The sequence below is a fragment of the Cydia amplana genome, chromosome 21 (assembly GCF_948474715.1).
Source record: "Cydia amplana chromosome 21, ilCydAmpl1.1, whole genome shotgun sequence".
Lineage (NCBI taxonomy): Eukaryota > Metazoa > Arthropoda > Insecta > Lepidoptera > Tortricidae > Cydia > Cydia amplana.
In genome coordinates this window covers 6,881,798-6,898,957 of record NC_086089.1, presented here as the reverse complement: position 1 = coordinate 6,898,957, position 17,160 = coordinate 6,881,798, and the positions used below count along the sequence as shown (strand labels likewise).

General features: G+C 41.7%; 1 protein-coding gene and 2 long non-coding RNA genes across 3 annotated transcripts in view; 1 reads left to right on the top strand and 2 right to left on the bottom strand.

Moving 5' to 3' along the window:
• LOC134657852 (phosphoinositide 3-kinase regulatory subunit 4) overlaps window positions 1-17,130 on the bottom strand; it is a 40,447-nt gene extending 23,317 nt beyond the window's left edge. The window contains exons 1-13 of the mRNA XM_063513430.1: window positions 16,842-17,130; window positions 16,419-16,599; window positions 16,081-16,251; window positions 15,487-15,666; window positions 14,622-14,710; window positions 12,972-13,178; window positions 12,129-12,251; window positions 10,840-10,985; window positions 9,314-9,495; window positions 6,796-6,988; window positions 4,953-5,059; window positions 3,316-3,424; window positions 2,504-2,652 (exon numbers count right to left, since the gene is read on the bottom strand). Coding sequence (XP_063369500.1) covers window positions 2,504-2,652; window positions 3,316-3,424; window positions 4,953-5,059; window positions 6,796-6,988; window positions 9,314-9,495; window positions 10,840-10,985; window positions 12,129-12,251; window positions 12,972-13,178; window positions 14,622-14,710; window positions 15,487-15,666; window positions 16,081-16,251; window positions 16,419-16,599; window positions 16,842-16,933 — 1,929 coding nt within the window. The 5' untranslated portion in view covers window positions 16,934-17,130. The remainder of the gene's footprint in view (window positions 1-2,503; window positions 2,653-3,315; window positions 3,425-4,952; window positions 5,060-6,795; window positions 6,989-9,313; window positions 9,496-10,839; window positions 10,986-12,128; window positions 12,252-12,971; window positions 13,179-14,621; window positions 14,711-15,486; window positions 15,667-16,080; window positions 16,252-16,418; window positions 16,600-16,841) is intronic.
• The window catches only part of LOC134657885 (uncharacterized), a 186,171-nt gene that overhangs the window by 100,923 nt on the left and 68,088 nt on the right, over window positions 1-17,160 (top strand). The gene's annotated exons all lie outside the window — the stretch shown is intronic.
• On the bottom strand, window positions 1,188-2,015 carry LOC134657989 (uncharacterized). Its single transcript, XR_010097669.1, has 3 exons — window positions 1,986-2,015; window positions 1,799-1,858; window positions 1,188-1,203 (listed from the first exon to the last, which is right to left on the bottom strand). It is a non-coding gene; the product is annotated as an uncharacterized LOC134657989 (long non-coding RNA).

The window sequence follows — 17,160 nt, the reverse complement described above, 5'->3', positions numbered from 1 at the left end:
GTTGTAACAGCGGCATGAGCAGCCGCGTAACGCCGCCTCCTCCTTGTCGTTCAGGAACGTCTCTCTCTCTCTCTCTCTCTCTCTCACCTGCTGCAACAGCGGCATGAGTATGGGCGCGGCGTGTTGGCCCACGTACGCCGCGACACCTACAACACGTTCAAAGAAGCAGCCGCGTAACGCCGCCTCCTCCTTGTCGTTCAGGAACGTCTCTCTCTCTCTCTCTCTGTCTCTCTCTCTCTCTCTGTCTCTCTCTCTCTCACCTGCTGCAACAGCGGCATGAGTATGGGCGCGGCGTGTTGGCCCACGTACGCCGCGACACCTACAACACGTTCAAAGAAGCAGCCGCGTAACGCCGCCTCCTCCTTGTCGTTCAGGAACGTCTCTCTCTCTCTGTCTCTCTCTCTCTCTCTCACCTGCTGCAACAGCGGCATGAGTATGGGCGCGGCGTGTTGGCCCACGTACGCCGCGACGCCTACAACACGTTCAAAGAAGCAGCCGCGTAACGCCGCCCCCTCCTTGTCGTTCAGGAACGTCTCTCTCTCTCTCTCTCTCTCTCACCTGCTGCAACAGCGGCATGAGTATGGGCGCGGCGTGTTGGCCGACGTACGCCGCGACACCTACAACACGTTCAAAGAAGCAGCCGCGTAACGCCGCCCCCTCCTTGTCGTTCAGGAACGTCTCTCTCTCTCTCTCTCTCTCTCACCTGCTGCAACAGCGGCATGAGTATGGGCGCGGCGTGTTGGCCCACGTACGCCGCGACGCCTACAACACGTTCAAAGAAGCAGCCGCGTAACGCCGCCTCCTCCTTGTCGTTCAGGAACGTCTCTCTCTCTCTCTGTCTCTCTCTCTCTCTCTCTCTCACCTGCTGTAACAGCGGCATGAGTATGGGCGCGGCGTGTTGGCCCACGTACGCCGCGACACCTACAACACGTTCAAAGAAGCAGCCGCGTAACGCCGCCTCCTCCTTGTCGTTCAGGAACGTCTCTCTCTCTCTCTCTCTCTCTCTCTCTGTCTCTCTCTCTCTCTCTGTCTCTCTCTCTCTCTCTCTCTGTCTCTCTCTCTCTCACCTGCTGCAACAGCGGCATGAGTATGGGCGCGGCGTGTTGGCCCACGTACGCCGCGACACCTACAACACGTTCAAAGAAGCAGCCGCGTAACGCCGCCTCCTCCTTGTCGTTCAGGAACGTCTCTCTCTCTCTCTGTCTCTCTCTCTCTCACCTGCTGCAACAGCGGCATGAGTATGGGCGCGGCGTGTTGGCCCACGTACGCCGCGACGCCTACAACACGTTCAAAGAAGCAGCCGCGTAACGCCGCCCCCTCCTTGTCGTTCAGGAACGTCTCTCTCTCTCTCTCTCTCTCTCTCTCTCTCTCTCTCACCTGCTGCAACAGCGGCATGAGTATGGGCCCACGTACGCCGCGACACCTACAACACGTTCAAAGAAGCAGCCGCGTAACGCCGCCTCCTCCTTGTCGTTCAGGAACGTCTCTCTCTCTCTCTCTCTCTCTCTCTCTCTCTCTCTCACCTGCTGCAACAGCGGTATGAGTATGGGCGCGGCGTGTTGGCCCACGTACGCCGCGACGCCTACAACACGTTCAAAGAAGCAGCCGCGTAACGCCGCCTCCTCCTTGTCGTTCAGGAACGTCTCTCTCTCTCTGTGTCTCTCTCTCTCTCTCTCTCACCTGCTGTAACAGCGGCATGAGTATGGGCGCGGCGTGTTGGCCCACGTACGCCGCGACACCTACAACACGTTCAAAGAAGCAGCCGCGTAACGCCGCCTCCTCCTTGTCGTTCAGGAACGTCTCTCTCTCTCTCTCTCTCTCTCTCTCTCTGTCTCTCTCTCTCTCTCTCTGTCTCTCTCTCTCTCACCTGCTGCAACAGCGGCATGAGTATGGGCGCGGCGTGTTGGCCCACGTACGCCGCGACACCTACAACACGTTCAAAGAAGCAGCCGCGTAACGCCGCCTCCTCCTTGTCGTTCAGGAACGTCTCTCTCTCTCTGTCTCTCTCTCTCTCTCTCACCTGCTGCAACAGCGGCATGAGTATGGGCGCGGCGTGTTGGCCCACGTACGCCGCGACGCCTACAACACGTTCAAAGAAGCAGCCGCGTAACGCCGCCCCCTCCTTGTCGTTCAGGAACGTCTCTCTCTCTCTCTCTCTCTCTCTCTCTCTCTCTCTCTCTCTCTCTCACCTGCTGCAACAGCGGCATGAGTATGGGCGCGGCGTGTTGGCCGACGTACGCCGCGACACCTACAACACGTTCAAAGAAGCAGCCGCGTAACGCCGCCCCCTCCTTGTCGTTCAGGAACGTCTCTCTCTCTCTCTCTCTCTCTCTCTCTCTCACCTGCTGCAACAGCGGCATGAGTATGGGCGCGGCGTGTTGGCCGACGTACGCCGCGACACCTACAGCACGTTCAAAGAAGCAGCCGCGTAACGCCGCTTCCTCCTTGTCGTTCAGGAACGTCTCTCTCTCTCTCTGTCTCTCTCTCTCTCTCTCTCTCTCACCTGCTGTAACAGCGGCATGAGTATGGGCGCGGCGTGTTGGCCCACGTACGCCGCGACACCTACAACACGTTCAAAGAAACAGCCGCGTAACGCCGCTTCCTCCTTGTCATTCAGGAATGTCACCATGTGCGATAGGATCACGTCGTTCGCTGTAACAAAATGGACATTTCATATAACAATTCGTAGAAAAGAATCTACATAACTGTATAAAAATCATAGCAGTAGAAGTCTGTTGTATGAAATAGGCTCATTCGCCAGTAACTGGCTACCGGCCAATAACTGGCCACCCTAAACTAAAAATGAATTCTATTCACCTATAAACAGAATTCATTTTAGTATAAGGTTTTAATAACTGGCCAGCCTTCAATAACTAGCCACCTTAAACTAAAATGAATTCTATTTATAGGTGAATAGAATTCATTTTTAGTTTAGGGTGGCCAGTTACTAACAGGTGTCCAGTTACTGGCGAATTGCCCTACTTATATAAAAATCATAGCAGTAGAAATCTATCGTATGAAACACAGCGTATTTTTTTAAAACCTGCAAAATTTTACAGTATAAATATATGTATATGTCATACTGAGAAACTTTTACTATGAAACCAACCCCGAAATTACGAAAAAATAGATAACTGTTTCATACATGCATTTTGGCTGTTCTGATGTTGATTTTTTATGGGAGAGTGGATTTTTTTTCGCGATTTCGGGGTTGGTCCCGTAGTAAAAGTAGCTCAGTATAACCTATACACATCGTAAAATATTGACTATCAAATTTGATCCAGTTACTCTTAAAATATTACACTAAATACGTACCTTTTTGTTTCCCAAAGAATATACAGAGTTTAGTAATGCCGTTGTCGACGAGTGCTCTTTTCACGACCGCTTGCGAATCCGTCAGCAGGTACGAAACGGTCGATCGGACCTACGATGCAATCAAAAATATTGAGAAAACTTATAGGTAAGTACTATTTTCTTGGTTATAGGCAGAGATCGGACAAATTTGCGACATGACTCCAAAATTGATTAAATAATTAATCATTTAATTAATTTCTTACCTGAGGTTTAATTTTGATTCCTAATGTAAATTTATTTAAAAAAATAATCAGTATGTTTTCCAAATTTTCTGTAGGTACTTACTTTTTTTATATCAAAAATATATTTAAGTGCTATTTATTGACTAGGGAACAAAATTAAATCTCAGGTAAAAAATTAATTAAATGATTAATTATTTAATCAAATTTGGAGTCATGTCCACATTAATAAATAAATAAATAAATAAATAAATATTATAGGACATTATTACACAAATTGACTAAGCCCCACGGTAAGCTCAAGAAAGCTTGTGTTGTGGGTACTCAGACAACGATATATATAATATACAAATACTTAAATACATAGAAAACAACCATGACTCAGGAACAAATATCTGTGCTCATCACACAAATAAATGCCCTTACTGGGATTCGAACCCAGGACCGCGGCTTCACAGGCAGGGTCACCCACTAGGCCAGACCGGTCGTCAAACACCGACATTATTGCGAGCAATGACGCCAATCTGTCCGATCTCTGGTTATAGGTTATAGGAGGTGTTTGGACAGCTATAGTTGACAGATCTACTATAGCTGTCCAAACACAGGGAACGCGCATGAACTGTAAGGGGCAGCACAGGAGCCCCCTATTTATTATTTATTGGCGCCAAAGAGAATTTGAAATAGAGGCGGATTGTCAAAGTACATTATGTAGCCACAGTAAATTTACTAGAGATGCCACGAATATTCGGCAACTATTCGGTATTCGGCCTATTCGGCCACTTTGCCGAATATTCGGTATCGGCGAATGTTGCCTACTATTCGGCCGAATACCGAATATCTCTTACACCTACCAAAAAAATAAATTACACAATAAATTATAACTGCAGACCACTAAATTTAATGTTTAAAATGCTTGGAAAGTTGTTAAATACGAAGACTGTTTTTTTGAGCATTTGTTGGTTACTAATAATTTTATTTTTATCACGGGTTCGATTTTATTAACTCTGACTACATTCACTAGTTCTGAGTAACAAAAATTAAATCGTAGCAAACGTCGTGCCTTGTTGTCGAACAGTTTTTATAATAAATGTGACTCAAAATGTACAAATGTTATCCCAAATATTCGGTCGCCGAATATTCGGCGCTTCGGCCGAGACAGGGGCCGAATATTCGGTATTCGGCCAAAACCACTATTCGAGGCATCTCAAAATTTACTGCCATCCTTCGACAGCAGATTAAAACTGTTAGAACGCCATTTGACTTTGACCCTTATTCTTTCACTGATATGTGTTAATTTGTTAAATATTGAAATCAACGCCATCTACCCGACAGTAGGCCAAAGGTATGGTGTAATATTTTCGAGAGATGGCGCCATAACCATATATCACATGGGGTTTGGAAAAGTAAGTAAATACGCACCATTTCGTGCAAAGCCGACAGCTCCGTCTCATAGTTGATGGCCGCCTCCTTGTCGACCATATTCTGCGTCTGGTCCAGGAATCGAACCGCGATCTCCGCCAGTTTAGCTGGAAAACACATGTATATAACATACTGAAAATAGTGTAATAGAGTTAGACCAAGATAAGTCTGCAACGATTTTGACAGCACAGACTATAGGGTCGACTACAAAGAGATATATCCACTTTTTCACCTTATTACAAGGCAGTAAGGTGAAAAAGTGGATACATCTCTTTGTAGTCGACTGTACAAGTGTTATTTATACGTCATAATTTCATATAAGTTTGACGTTTAAAATAACACTTGCACAGTCTGGGCTATCAAAATCGCTGTAGACTTATCTTGGTCTAATTCTAGGAACTCTATACAGTGTCGAGGTATTCTTTAGAATATTGTCAGTTTTTTATGCAAATCGCACTACTATTATTTACTAACCCCATTTTGACGTAGCAGCACGGGATCTAGTATTTTCCATCAATGCACCATTTAAAAAAACCGGCCAAGTGCGAGTCGGACTCGCGCACGGAGGGTTCCGCACCATCAACAAAAAATAGAGCAAAACAAGCAAAAAAACGGTCACCCATCCAAGTACTGACCCGGCCCGACGTTGCTTAACTTCGGTCAAAAATCACGTTTGTTGTATGGGAGCCCCACTTAAATCTTTATTTTATTCTGTTTTTAGTATTTGTTGTTATAGCGGCAACAGAAATACATCATCTGTGAAAATTTCAACGGTTCGTGAGATACAGCCTGGTGACAGACGGACGGACGGACGGACAGCGGAGTCTTAGTGATAGGGTCCCGTTTTCACCCTTCGGGTACGGAACCCTAAAAATCAACCTTATTTTAGTACTAATATGGTTCACTATGGCTATGACCTTGTTGTGGTGATAATTAGTGAGTTTTGCTTGTCACCTGACGATATATAGAAAATTGTGCAATAGGGAGCGTGCATGAACTATAGGGGGCAGCACATGAGCCGTCAGATGTGAAGTTTATGCTTCCGATGTAGCCCACAAGATGGCAGAACCTGCTATGCACAAAAAGACGTACACGCCGTGCCCGTGCGCCGTGCGACGTCGTGCTGTAGATGGCAGCACTTGATTTGGCAATGTACTTGTTTATGTTTCCGCACGTGTACGCACGGTCCCTATACAGGCTGATTTTCAAAGGAGTTCCCGCTGTCTGTCCGTCCCTATGTATGCTTAGATCTTTAAAACTACGCAACGGATTTAGATACGTTTTTAATAGATAAAGTGATTCAAGAGGAAGGTTTATGTATAATTTTTAACCCGTGCGAAGCCGGGGCGGGTCGCTAGTTTTTAATACATTAGAGTTTCACAGGAGTTTTATAGTTGAAACCAGGGATGTTGCGAACATCCGCATCCGCATCCGCAACCGCGGAACTTCCGCATTATTTTCAAAATCCGCATCTGCATCCGCATCCGCATAAAAACGATGCGGAGCTTATGCGGATGCGGATGTCGAACAAGTCGGTACAGGAACGTCTTAGCGGCGGCGTAAGTGCTAGGTAATTTCGACTTTACCTATAACGAAATCGTCTAAGTAGATCCAGAAAAGTCGGCCAAGTTACTGTTTATTAAATATAACGCACCGATATTCTTGCTCAAATACTAAACGTTACGTTTTTTTTTATAAAAAAATACTAAAAATGTAATATTTGACGTTTTCTAAGTACCTAACCTTGACATCCGCATCCGCGGATGTGAGCCTTTAAATATCCGCATCCGCATCCGCGGATGTCAAAAAATCTGCATCCGCAACATCCCTGGTTGAAACTGACCTATATTATTGGCGTAGGCGATTCTAACAGGCACGGCTGGATCCGTGGCCCGCGGCGCGAGCTCCGGCAGAATATATTCAGGAAACACATTGCAGTCCGACTTGGGTAAGTTTGTGACTAAAGACAGGCAGCGGGCCGCGGCCGACACGGCGGAGGCGCGCACGCGCGGCACTGAGTCGTGGGAGAGGTGGATCTGAAAAATAAGTAATTTTATGTGACTGCTATATAACTACTAAGGGACTTCATAAACGTCATTTCAAGGAGACGGGGTCATTCGAAGCATGATCACAGAATAACTAATAGTACTACCGTACAGAAAATTCACTCCTTCATAAAAGTCAGATTTAGGTACAAAATTACACCTATATCGCCGCCTGCAAGCAAAATTGAAACTTATAACCGCGCACGAACCGTGAATCTCCTTTGCGCGCCGCAGTTTTATGACCGAGCTGTGAGTGTCGGCACGGGGTTATCACTTGACAAGTTTTTATACTTTATACCTATACCCACTGATTTATTATTTTTAAGATAAATATGTAGGAATTACAAACGTTGATTATGTAAACATACATATTTTATCCGGAGATAGTATGTTTGATTCTCACGGAAGTAAGTTTCGAAGCCATTGTGTATTTTCAATTTTGCGCGAGCGCCGCGTGACACGACTATCGTGCACGCCGAGCGGCAGCCCACTGCCATACGCCTGTTCGATGGGCGCGCCGGCCAAATGTACCTAAACTGCGGAGTGACACCCCCCTGGCATGATTTTTGGATGATTTTAGGGAGGGGGGGGTCAAAAATCGTCAAAAATAGATGACGTAATTTATGAACAGCCCCTAACTAGGGGTATGTGAATGCGACCTGCAGCCGGCCCTAGTACATGATTGGCGCGACAGTATCTCGCGGCGAAATAGACTACCCGTCCCTTTTTCATTGACATAGTTAGAAAAAGACCGGTAGTCTATCTCGCCGCGAGATACTGTCGCGATCACTCGTGCGTCTGTCTGTCTGACCATCCCCCCCCCCTTATCTCCGAAACTACTGGGTCTAAAATGTTGAAAAAAATACACAAAACAGTTCTTTACCTATAGATAACAGGAAAACCTATTGGAAATTAAATTAAATTAAATTATTAAATCTGTTTATTTCAAATAATAATAGAATTACAATTTCTAAAACCTAGTTACAATCTTTAATATTTAAGAAAATGTGCAGTCAAGCGTGAATCAGACTTAATGTGACCTTGGAACGCGAGTCCGACTCGCACTTGGCCGGTTCTTATAGTTGGTCAAACCAAATTGTCAGTAAATAAGAACAAAAAAAACTATATACTCATCCTTTTCTTTTGAGTGCTAGTACTAGTGTAAGACAAATATAGTATGATTCTCTTTGTCTATGTTTGAAATGAGACAGTCCTTTGACAAACTATAGTAATCATCATTCCACATAGGCGAAGTCACGGGCAGAAGTTAGTAGCCTGTGGAACTCACCGGGGTCCCGTTGTCTCCCATAAAGTTTTAAGTCATAATGTATTGTTTGTCATATTATCATCATTACTCATAAAACTGAAACCGTGAACATTTCAGGATTTTCGTAAGGTTATCCTATAGATAGGTTAGGTTAGGTTTGTTTTATGGCAATCCTGAAAAGTGACGCGTTTCTGAACCAAATGAATTATGACTAACGAAAATGCGGGCAAACAATACGTTATGGCTTAAAACTTTTTGAGAAACAATAGAGACCCGTGACAAATAGTATCCTCGTAAGGCCCACGATCCTACCCGTAGTACAGTCACTGCTAAAATATGTTGCACAACGAAGGCCGCAAAAATATCTGACACGATCTCATTTGTAGAGCCATAAGAGCGTGTCACATATTTTTGCAGCCTTCGAAGAGTAACATATTATTGCAAGTGAGTGTACTCAATAGTTAAATGTAAACATTTTCTAATTATATGGCTTAACCCTTAAATGCATAATGATGTATATATGCATCGTATATTTGATGGTCCGTGGCTCAATATGCAGCTATCCAAAATAAATGACAATGAGTGATATCATAAGAAAAACTAATCCGGTTTCCGATTTTTTATATAAATTTACGCAATATTTTAATTTATAAAAATTACATTCGTTTTAAGACGATATGTCAGAAAATTTGAAAAAATTCATAATTTGATGATTTTTAGTATGTGATATTGTATGTTTTTTTGGGTTTAGTAATTATTTTATATTTAAAAACTCTATCATAGGTGTATCACAAATAGTGTACCTTTCTGATGATAGTAGTATTTATCATATATCTCTTACTGAAAATTATATATTTACATAAATATGATTTAGCCTATGCAACTTCTAACACTGATTTCGCAGTGAAAATCGATGTTATATTTTTTTTACCATTTTTCCCATAATCAGCAAACAATTACGTAACACATATATTAATTTCGAGCAAACAGAAAAAATCATGCATTTAAGGGTTAAAACTATTTGGGGAACAATAGAGACCCGAACTTACCACATACGGCAATATACGGTCGAGAATTGTTTCTGAGCTGGAATTTTCGCACAATAGCTGTAAGGTCTCCAAAGCGCGCAGCTTGGACGTGCAGTGCTGCAGGCCCCTGATGCACGAGGTCACGAGGGACGTGATGAGGATCAGACCTTCGCTGTCGGGGCCGAGGTCTGGCTTCTCCACACCTAAAAAAAACATTTAAAAAATCATGAAATTAAACTATTAACCCTTTAACCGCCAGTCTGATATATAAGACATTACATATCCAGCTCATTTCGCCACAGTCTGATAAATAAGACAAAGATCTGATTTGGTTTTTACAGCACATTTATAAGTCCCGTAACTATGCCAACCTTACTCTGCGTGGTACAATTACTGTCGGTGGCGACACGAGCACGCTCTATCAAAAATTGCTGGCGGTTAAAAGGTTAAAACGGATTATATCGCGTATATTGAATTTATTCGTTCGTGGTCAACATGACTGAGGAAAAACTACCCGTTACTGAGGAACTACATAGTATAAAACAAAGTCGCTTCCCGCTGTCTGTCTGTCCCTATCTTAGATCTTTAAAACTACGCGACGGATTTTGATGCGTTTTTTTAGGAAGGTTTATGTATAATTTAACTCTAAGTGCACTTTTAGTTTGTTATTATTGTAACTTCAATTTCATTTCAACTTTGAAATCCATTTAGTTTAGTACTGCTTATATAAGTTATTTGGTTTATACACCGTGTTTTTTTTTATTTCCGTTAATTTCAAGGGTGCATTCCTGAGCTTAAATCAAGTAACTTTCTCAAAGACACCGATATTCTAATTAACTCCATTTCGGAGATAATCAATAATTTATTTTTTTCCTTTATGGCCTCTACAAGCGTGTACACTTGCCTTGGGGCCGGTTTACATATTGATTAGTATTTAGAATGAGTTCATACATTTGCTACTAAACTTAAGTACAATCTCGGTCGATCGATGTTCGAAATGACATTGATATGTCACAGATTTCAATTGTTTGGTTGAGTTAAATGTAAAGCAGGTGTTACAACAACGCTATATGCTACATTTAATTAGTTTTTAAACTTATTTTTTTTTTGTATAAAAAGCAAAAAAAAAAATTTTTTTTTTGAAAATTAACTATGCCGTTTAGCTCTCTTAAACGTACTTAACCATACCCCGAAGTTAACGGAATTCAATAAAAACACGGTGTATATATTCTAATTTAGGAAACTGTAGGTCTATAAGTCTGATAACCCTTCATTGTAATATTTGAACAAAATTCTACACAGCTGCCTAAAATTGAAAATACATTTATAGATACTAAAAAAAAAATTTAGTTTAGTACTGCTTATATAAGTTATTTGGTTTATATATATTCTATATAAGGAAACTGTAGGTCTATAAGTCTGATAACCCTTCATTGTAATAATTTAATACTATAAGAGACTGTTTCTTTCTAAATAAAGAAATAAATAATAATTTGTTAACCCGTGCAAAGCCGGGGCGGGTCGCTAGTTTTACTATAAATAATCACCTTTCTCATCGTCTTCTTGGTCCAAAATATTCACGTTGAGCACTTTGAAGCAGTCTTTCTTCAGCATGTCTATGGTGTCACTCTTGTCTGTGGTCTCTTCTACTAGGTCTTGGTAGTTCTTGGCGTCTGAAGGCTGGGTGAAGATTCTAGAAATTAACGTTGGATCAAACAGGCTACATGACTAATTTTCATTTATGGTATCAATCGATCGGGTTTGTTTTTAGGATCAAATGTCTATATGGGACCCATTGCATTAAAGTAACACAAAAGTCAGAAATTGTAGTCAAAGGCCGACAGTCGCACTTCACTCGCGAAACGCCCTATACAAAACGGCCAGGGGCCGTGACGTCATCGCCCATCTTGTAGTATGGACAAAACAAGAAAATTGCGTTTATGTCGGTGAAATATTGCGTTTATGTATATTAGTTGCTGTACAATATTTTTTTGGATAGGAATCGAATGGTATCCTTACTTTTATCGTTTTTGGAAGTTAAAAAAAACTTAAATTTTGAAACTTTCAGGTCCTGTATTTTTGTAATTTTTCAATATTTTATTTTAATTTCCACATTATTGTGATAAATTGCTCGTTTGCTATCTATTTTACTAGATTTTGTTATAAAATTCAACATGTGTCATCATCCCTATTGTGATTATTAAAGAGGTCCGGGTCATTCCTGATGCAGAGGCTGTCTATCGCGGTTCAGCGTGGCAATGCGGCGAGCGTGATGGGCACCTTTGCATCTGCAAGGGCGCGGGACCAGTTGTTTGACTAAGTTGTGGCCTTGTTAAGTTTAGTGATTAATTACTTTGCTGTCATTGTGATTAATGTATAATTTTTTTATGCCAAATTTATCTTTTTCTATTCTAATATGGCCATAGACAGATTTTTAAAAAGTTGCCACCCATCATCATCTTCCTCGCGCTGTCCCGGCTTTTTACGATTTTAAAGAGCTTCGGGTCCGCTTGCCAACTAATCCCAAGAATTGGCGCATGCTCTTTTTTTCACAAAAGCGACTGCCATCTGACTTTTCAAGCCGGAGGGGAAACTAGGCCTTAATGAGATTTGTGCGGTTTCCTCACGATGTTTTCCTTCACCGAAAAGTATCAAATCCTACATAAGTCCAAAAAAATATTGATATGAGCTGGGGTTTGCACTACCGAATTAAAAGTTGTACGCCTTTTTCGCTAGACTACCAATGATGTACCTAATAAGGATCTTTAACCTTTTGGGCGCCAATGACCGATATATCCGCACCGCAGGTCCAACGCCATGCGCCAATATTACTTACTTGATAATGTTCTTAATGTCCTGGTGTATTCTGAGTATCTTCTCGTCTGGGGGCAATATGGGTTGCGCGGAGAATATCAGCATATACGACTGCAGGAACGAGTAGAAATATTCAGGGAACAATCTGGAATAAAGCGGAACTTTACAAGTTATTTGAGAAGTGTTGATAGCTGTTTTGTAGCCTTCTAAAGACCCAGAGTCATGTTTGCAGTCTTGAATTTGGACCCTTCTTTTATTCCATTTTACTTCAAAATTAGATTTCAATTTGTCCTTTTAAAAGGACAAGGAAATAATAGGAGGGTGCGGTTAAAACCTCGGTTGATGCAAATGAGTTTATTGAAACATGTGGACCAAATATCGTTATTTCGAAGGGTCAATTTGGAAACAACATAGATATCAGTGGTAGAGCGTCCATATAACGGCTTACTTAGTTATTGGACAGTTTACAACTTTGCTACATCTTTAAAAAATGACAAAAAACCTCTGGTTTGCCTATTCTAAGGATATATGTGGCTTTCCATTACAGAAGGGTCCTTATGCTTAAAGAGCCGCAAGGATGTTTTCATTTGAAATTCCAATAGAAATGAAATTCTGATAAAAAGGTTTTTATTGCAGATGATTATATACATAGATCCTTAATGAAGCATAAGGACCCTACTCTGATGGAAAGCCACATATATATTTAATCAAGACATAAACTAGTCAAAATCAGTTAGTATTTTTAGTAAAAACTAGAATTATAAATAAGAGAATTCTTTGCGGTACATAAACTACGAAAAAAAAAAAAAAAAAACTACGAGCTAGAACACTTTTAAAAAGTCAGATGGTTGGAATGTGTACGCACTTGCCCCTCGCCTCGTCCAGGTACAGCTCGGCGCTCCGGCGCTCCTTAGGGCTCCGCTCCGTCATGGAGAGCAGCAGCTCCTGGAGCGCGGGCGAAGCGCCCTCTAGCGTCATGCTAGCAGGTCGCGGGGCTCCGGTGCGGTATGCCAGGAGGGCTGGCAGGTCCAGCGCTGGGGTCCCGTCGTTCCAAAGTTCAAGAAGGGCACATCTGTAACAAATATTTAAAATAAATATGGCGTTATCGCCACATAGTATAAGGCCCTGGTCTCCTATTTTATGCTGTACGCGGCGTCTGGCGTCAGCGTCAACGTTTTTGAACAAAAAAGACGCTGACGTCGACGTCTAAAACAGACCACAACAGTACATCTCTATAGTAAGCATCGTGACGCAGACGCTGTAAGCGGCCGATGGCGTTTATAGGAGACCAGGGCCTAAAACAAAGTCGCTTCCCGCTGTCTGTCCCTATGTATGCTTAGATCTTTAAAACTACGCGACGGATTTTGATGCGGTTTTTTTTAAGGTTTATATGTATAATACATGCATAATACAGTAGAGAAATCAGCATTGCACCCGTACGAAGCCGGGGCGGGTCGCTAGTTTATAAACATTTGTCAAATCTAACAAACCGTTGATAATCTTTGTGTCCGTCATTTTGTCCCTTCTGTTTGTTAGAAAGAGACAGAATTTAACAGAGTTTTGTAAGAGGTTGCTAAATTTATCAATAATGTTGTTAGACGCATACAAGTCAGATATTGTCAAAACGAACGAAATTTTTATAGGTACTGTATAAAGGGACGTTCATAGGGTTGTTCAAAAGAAGAGTGTACAGAATTTCAGAGCGAAACGCGTATTGGTCACTCGTCACTCTTGTAGTTGAACATGTTCATAAGTTGCGGTTACTGCAGACATTTAGGTACCTACTGCTTGTTTGCCAATGAGTCATTTTTAGGGTTCCGTAGCCAAATGGCAAAAAACGGAACCCTTATAGATTCGTCATGTCTGTCTGTCCGTCTGTCTGTCCGTCTGTCTGTCCGTCTGTCTGTCCGTCTGTCTGTCCGTCTGTCTGTCCGTCCGTATGTCACAGCCACTTTTCTCCGAAACTATAAGAACTATACTGTTGAAACTTGGTAAGTAGATGTATTCTGTGAACCGCATTAAGATTTTCACACAAAAATAGAAAAAAAACAATAAATTTTTGGGGTTCCCCATACTTCGAACTGAAACTCAAAAATTTTTTTTTCATCAAACCCATACGTGTGGGGTATCTATGGATAGGTCTTCAAAAATGATATTGAGGTTTCTAATATCATTTTTTTCTAAACTGAATAGTTTGCGCGAGAGACACTTCCAAAGTGGTAAAATGTGTGTCCCCCCCCCCCCCCCCCCCCGTAACTTCTAAAATAAGAGAATGATAAAACTGAAACAAATATATGATGTACATTACCATGTAAACTTCCACCGAAAATTGGTTTGAACGAGATCTAGTAAGTAGTTTTTTTTATACGTCTTAAATCGCCTAAATACGGAACCCTTCATGGGCGAGTCCGACTCGCACTTGGCCGCTTTTTTTCATTTTCTTTTCGAGATTCAAAATTCACAAAATATCAAATTGATAGTTTCCACTTTCTCAGATTGTATTTAGCAGACTTACCCAGCTGAGAAGATGTCCATACTCGGCAGTAGCTCTCCCACCTTGCATGGAGACTCACTTAATAACAAGTTACTGTTTCTATCTTCATTCTGTAACAATAAGTTTTAGTTAAATATTAAATTTATTAAAATTACATTACAGGAAAATGAAATAGATACAATATAATATGTACAAAACTTAAGAAACTAAAACCCGTTCTGAGCCATGCCATAGACAAATATAGTAAGACAAGAGTGCTCACTCCATACATCAGTTCAGACTATTAATTTCAGTGTCCACATCTAGCATCGAGTAGCGGAACTATCAGCACTGCTACTTGACTTTCCGGTCGGTGCTACATCTATTGTCAAGTAGCAGTACTGATAGTTCCGCTACTCGATGCTAGATGCTAATAGTCTTTTTGCTACTAAAACTGTTGTATGGAGTGAGCACTCTTATGTATTTTTTTCTCTGTGGCCATGCCAAAGGTCCCCGTCACACTAGCCCCGCTGTATGGCGATGTAGACCTGTTGGACAAGCCATGACAGAACGGGGGTCATTCCCCTTCTCCCTGAGGGGAGTAAATTAAGTTAAATATGTATTTATGACTAAAAATTGTTTTTTGATATGAGCTATATTCGCTGGTTATTATTTTTAAGGTCTTTTACAATAGACAGGCGTGTCTCACTCCGCGATTTCGTCGCTTTGCTACAGGTAGCTAAAAGTACATCCGTTCCGCCCCAATTTTGGGGAAAGCCATAAGCCGCGCGTGGCGCTGTCGCCACCTAGCGGCCATATCTGTGCTGATCGTAACAGACGCGTTTTGTTAGAGAGTGAGTCTTCTGTACTTAGTACTATTATTTATTCTGTGCAATAGGTTACATACCGCTCGTCGCGGGTCGGGGGAGACGAACCGCTCCGGGGCTACATAGCACAGCCGCCGGCGGGACGTGTCGAAGAAGTAACTGAAGTCGGCAGGATTGTCATCCGGTAAGAATGTGGGCTTGAAGGAGGCGATGTCCGTGACCAGCACCCATAGCCATGACGTCACCATTATATTTTCCAGCTGTGGAAAAATAGAAAAAAAAAACATTTAGGTTGATACTTTTCAAACGAAGATGGTGGCTATGAAATGGGTCCAAAAACCACATACTAATTAGAAAAATAAATTCTTGCATATGCATAAAGTGGTATCCTAAAGCATTCAACAAAAGAATAAAGAACATTTATTTCGGATAATGGTTACAGACATACCAGGGGTCTCCGCACTAGGCAATGCCTGTAGTGCGGGGAACCGATTACAATTTAAATATCAGAGCTGTAAGTTACAATTCTAAAGTCTAACATTTAGTAAGAAACTTTTTGTCTGATATTTTCTGCTGAGAGAAACAGAAAAAGGTATGTTATCTCTATTTCTCTCAGCTAAAAGATGTCAGAAACTGTCTGGGAGGAACAAAAAGGCATCTCTTTGAAATCTTACCTTGATGTCACCGTGGCATATCCCAAGTTTGTGCATCCGGTGCAGAGCGTAGAGCACTTGGAAAGTGATCCACTTCTTCTCAAGCACCGTTAAGAAGGGGCGCGTTGACATGCGGTCGTACACACTGTACTTGCAATACTCACGCATTAATAAACCAGCTTTGTCTGTTAACTGTGGAAAAGGATAATTATAAAGGTGGGTTCACAATCTACATCTGGCAAACGAGAATATAAAATTTTTGGTAAACACAGTATTCTTTCTCCTAAATATTCAGTACAAGCTGAAGGTGAAGAAAATAAGGGCATGACAATCCAAAAAACCTATTCAAAGATACTTACTATAACTCTCTGAAACGGCAAACAATTGAACGCAGAAACCAGCTGTTCCTTAATCTTCAGAATCCGTTCCTTGTGCTCGGCAAGTGGCAATGACGGGTCGTGGACCGCAAACACTTTGGCTACAACTAAGCCCTCTCGCGACCGTGCCCGGGCCACTTTTAAAAAACGCGTAGAGCCAAGGCTGAAAGAAGGGTTTTAGTTAAAAAAAACTTGAATAATACCCTCATGCCGCCTACTATACAAAATGTTTGCTAAGGAAGTTTAAACCTAGTTATATCATTAATTGGGTAGAATTTCATTGGGTTAAAAAACTTATGAGTTGGGTTATAGCAAAGAGACCCTTTCTAGACATGAAATTAATTAGTAATTGAAACATATGTGTGTAACAGTAGTACTTGCTGACTATATTGATAATGCTATTACCTCATGTCAAATGTAAGATCCGCATGGTCACTTAAATAATGCTCCACAGGGTATATCTGCGACGGGGCTAAGCCCATCAGCTGATTGCCCATTTTGATCACAAATTCACTTCTCAATGGACTAGAACTTTTACATTAAAAATATGTTTTAAAAAGTATTATTAATACACATTTGAGTTGAAAAAGTATTAATGTTATGGGTCCATATCCTTTACTAAATTACGAAAAAGGCTAATTTAAAACTTAATACATGAATAATTAGAGATATTCACAAATTTCGTCTATTTTCAAAACAAAGACTATATTTTTATTTTGACAAG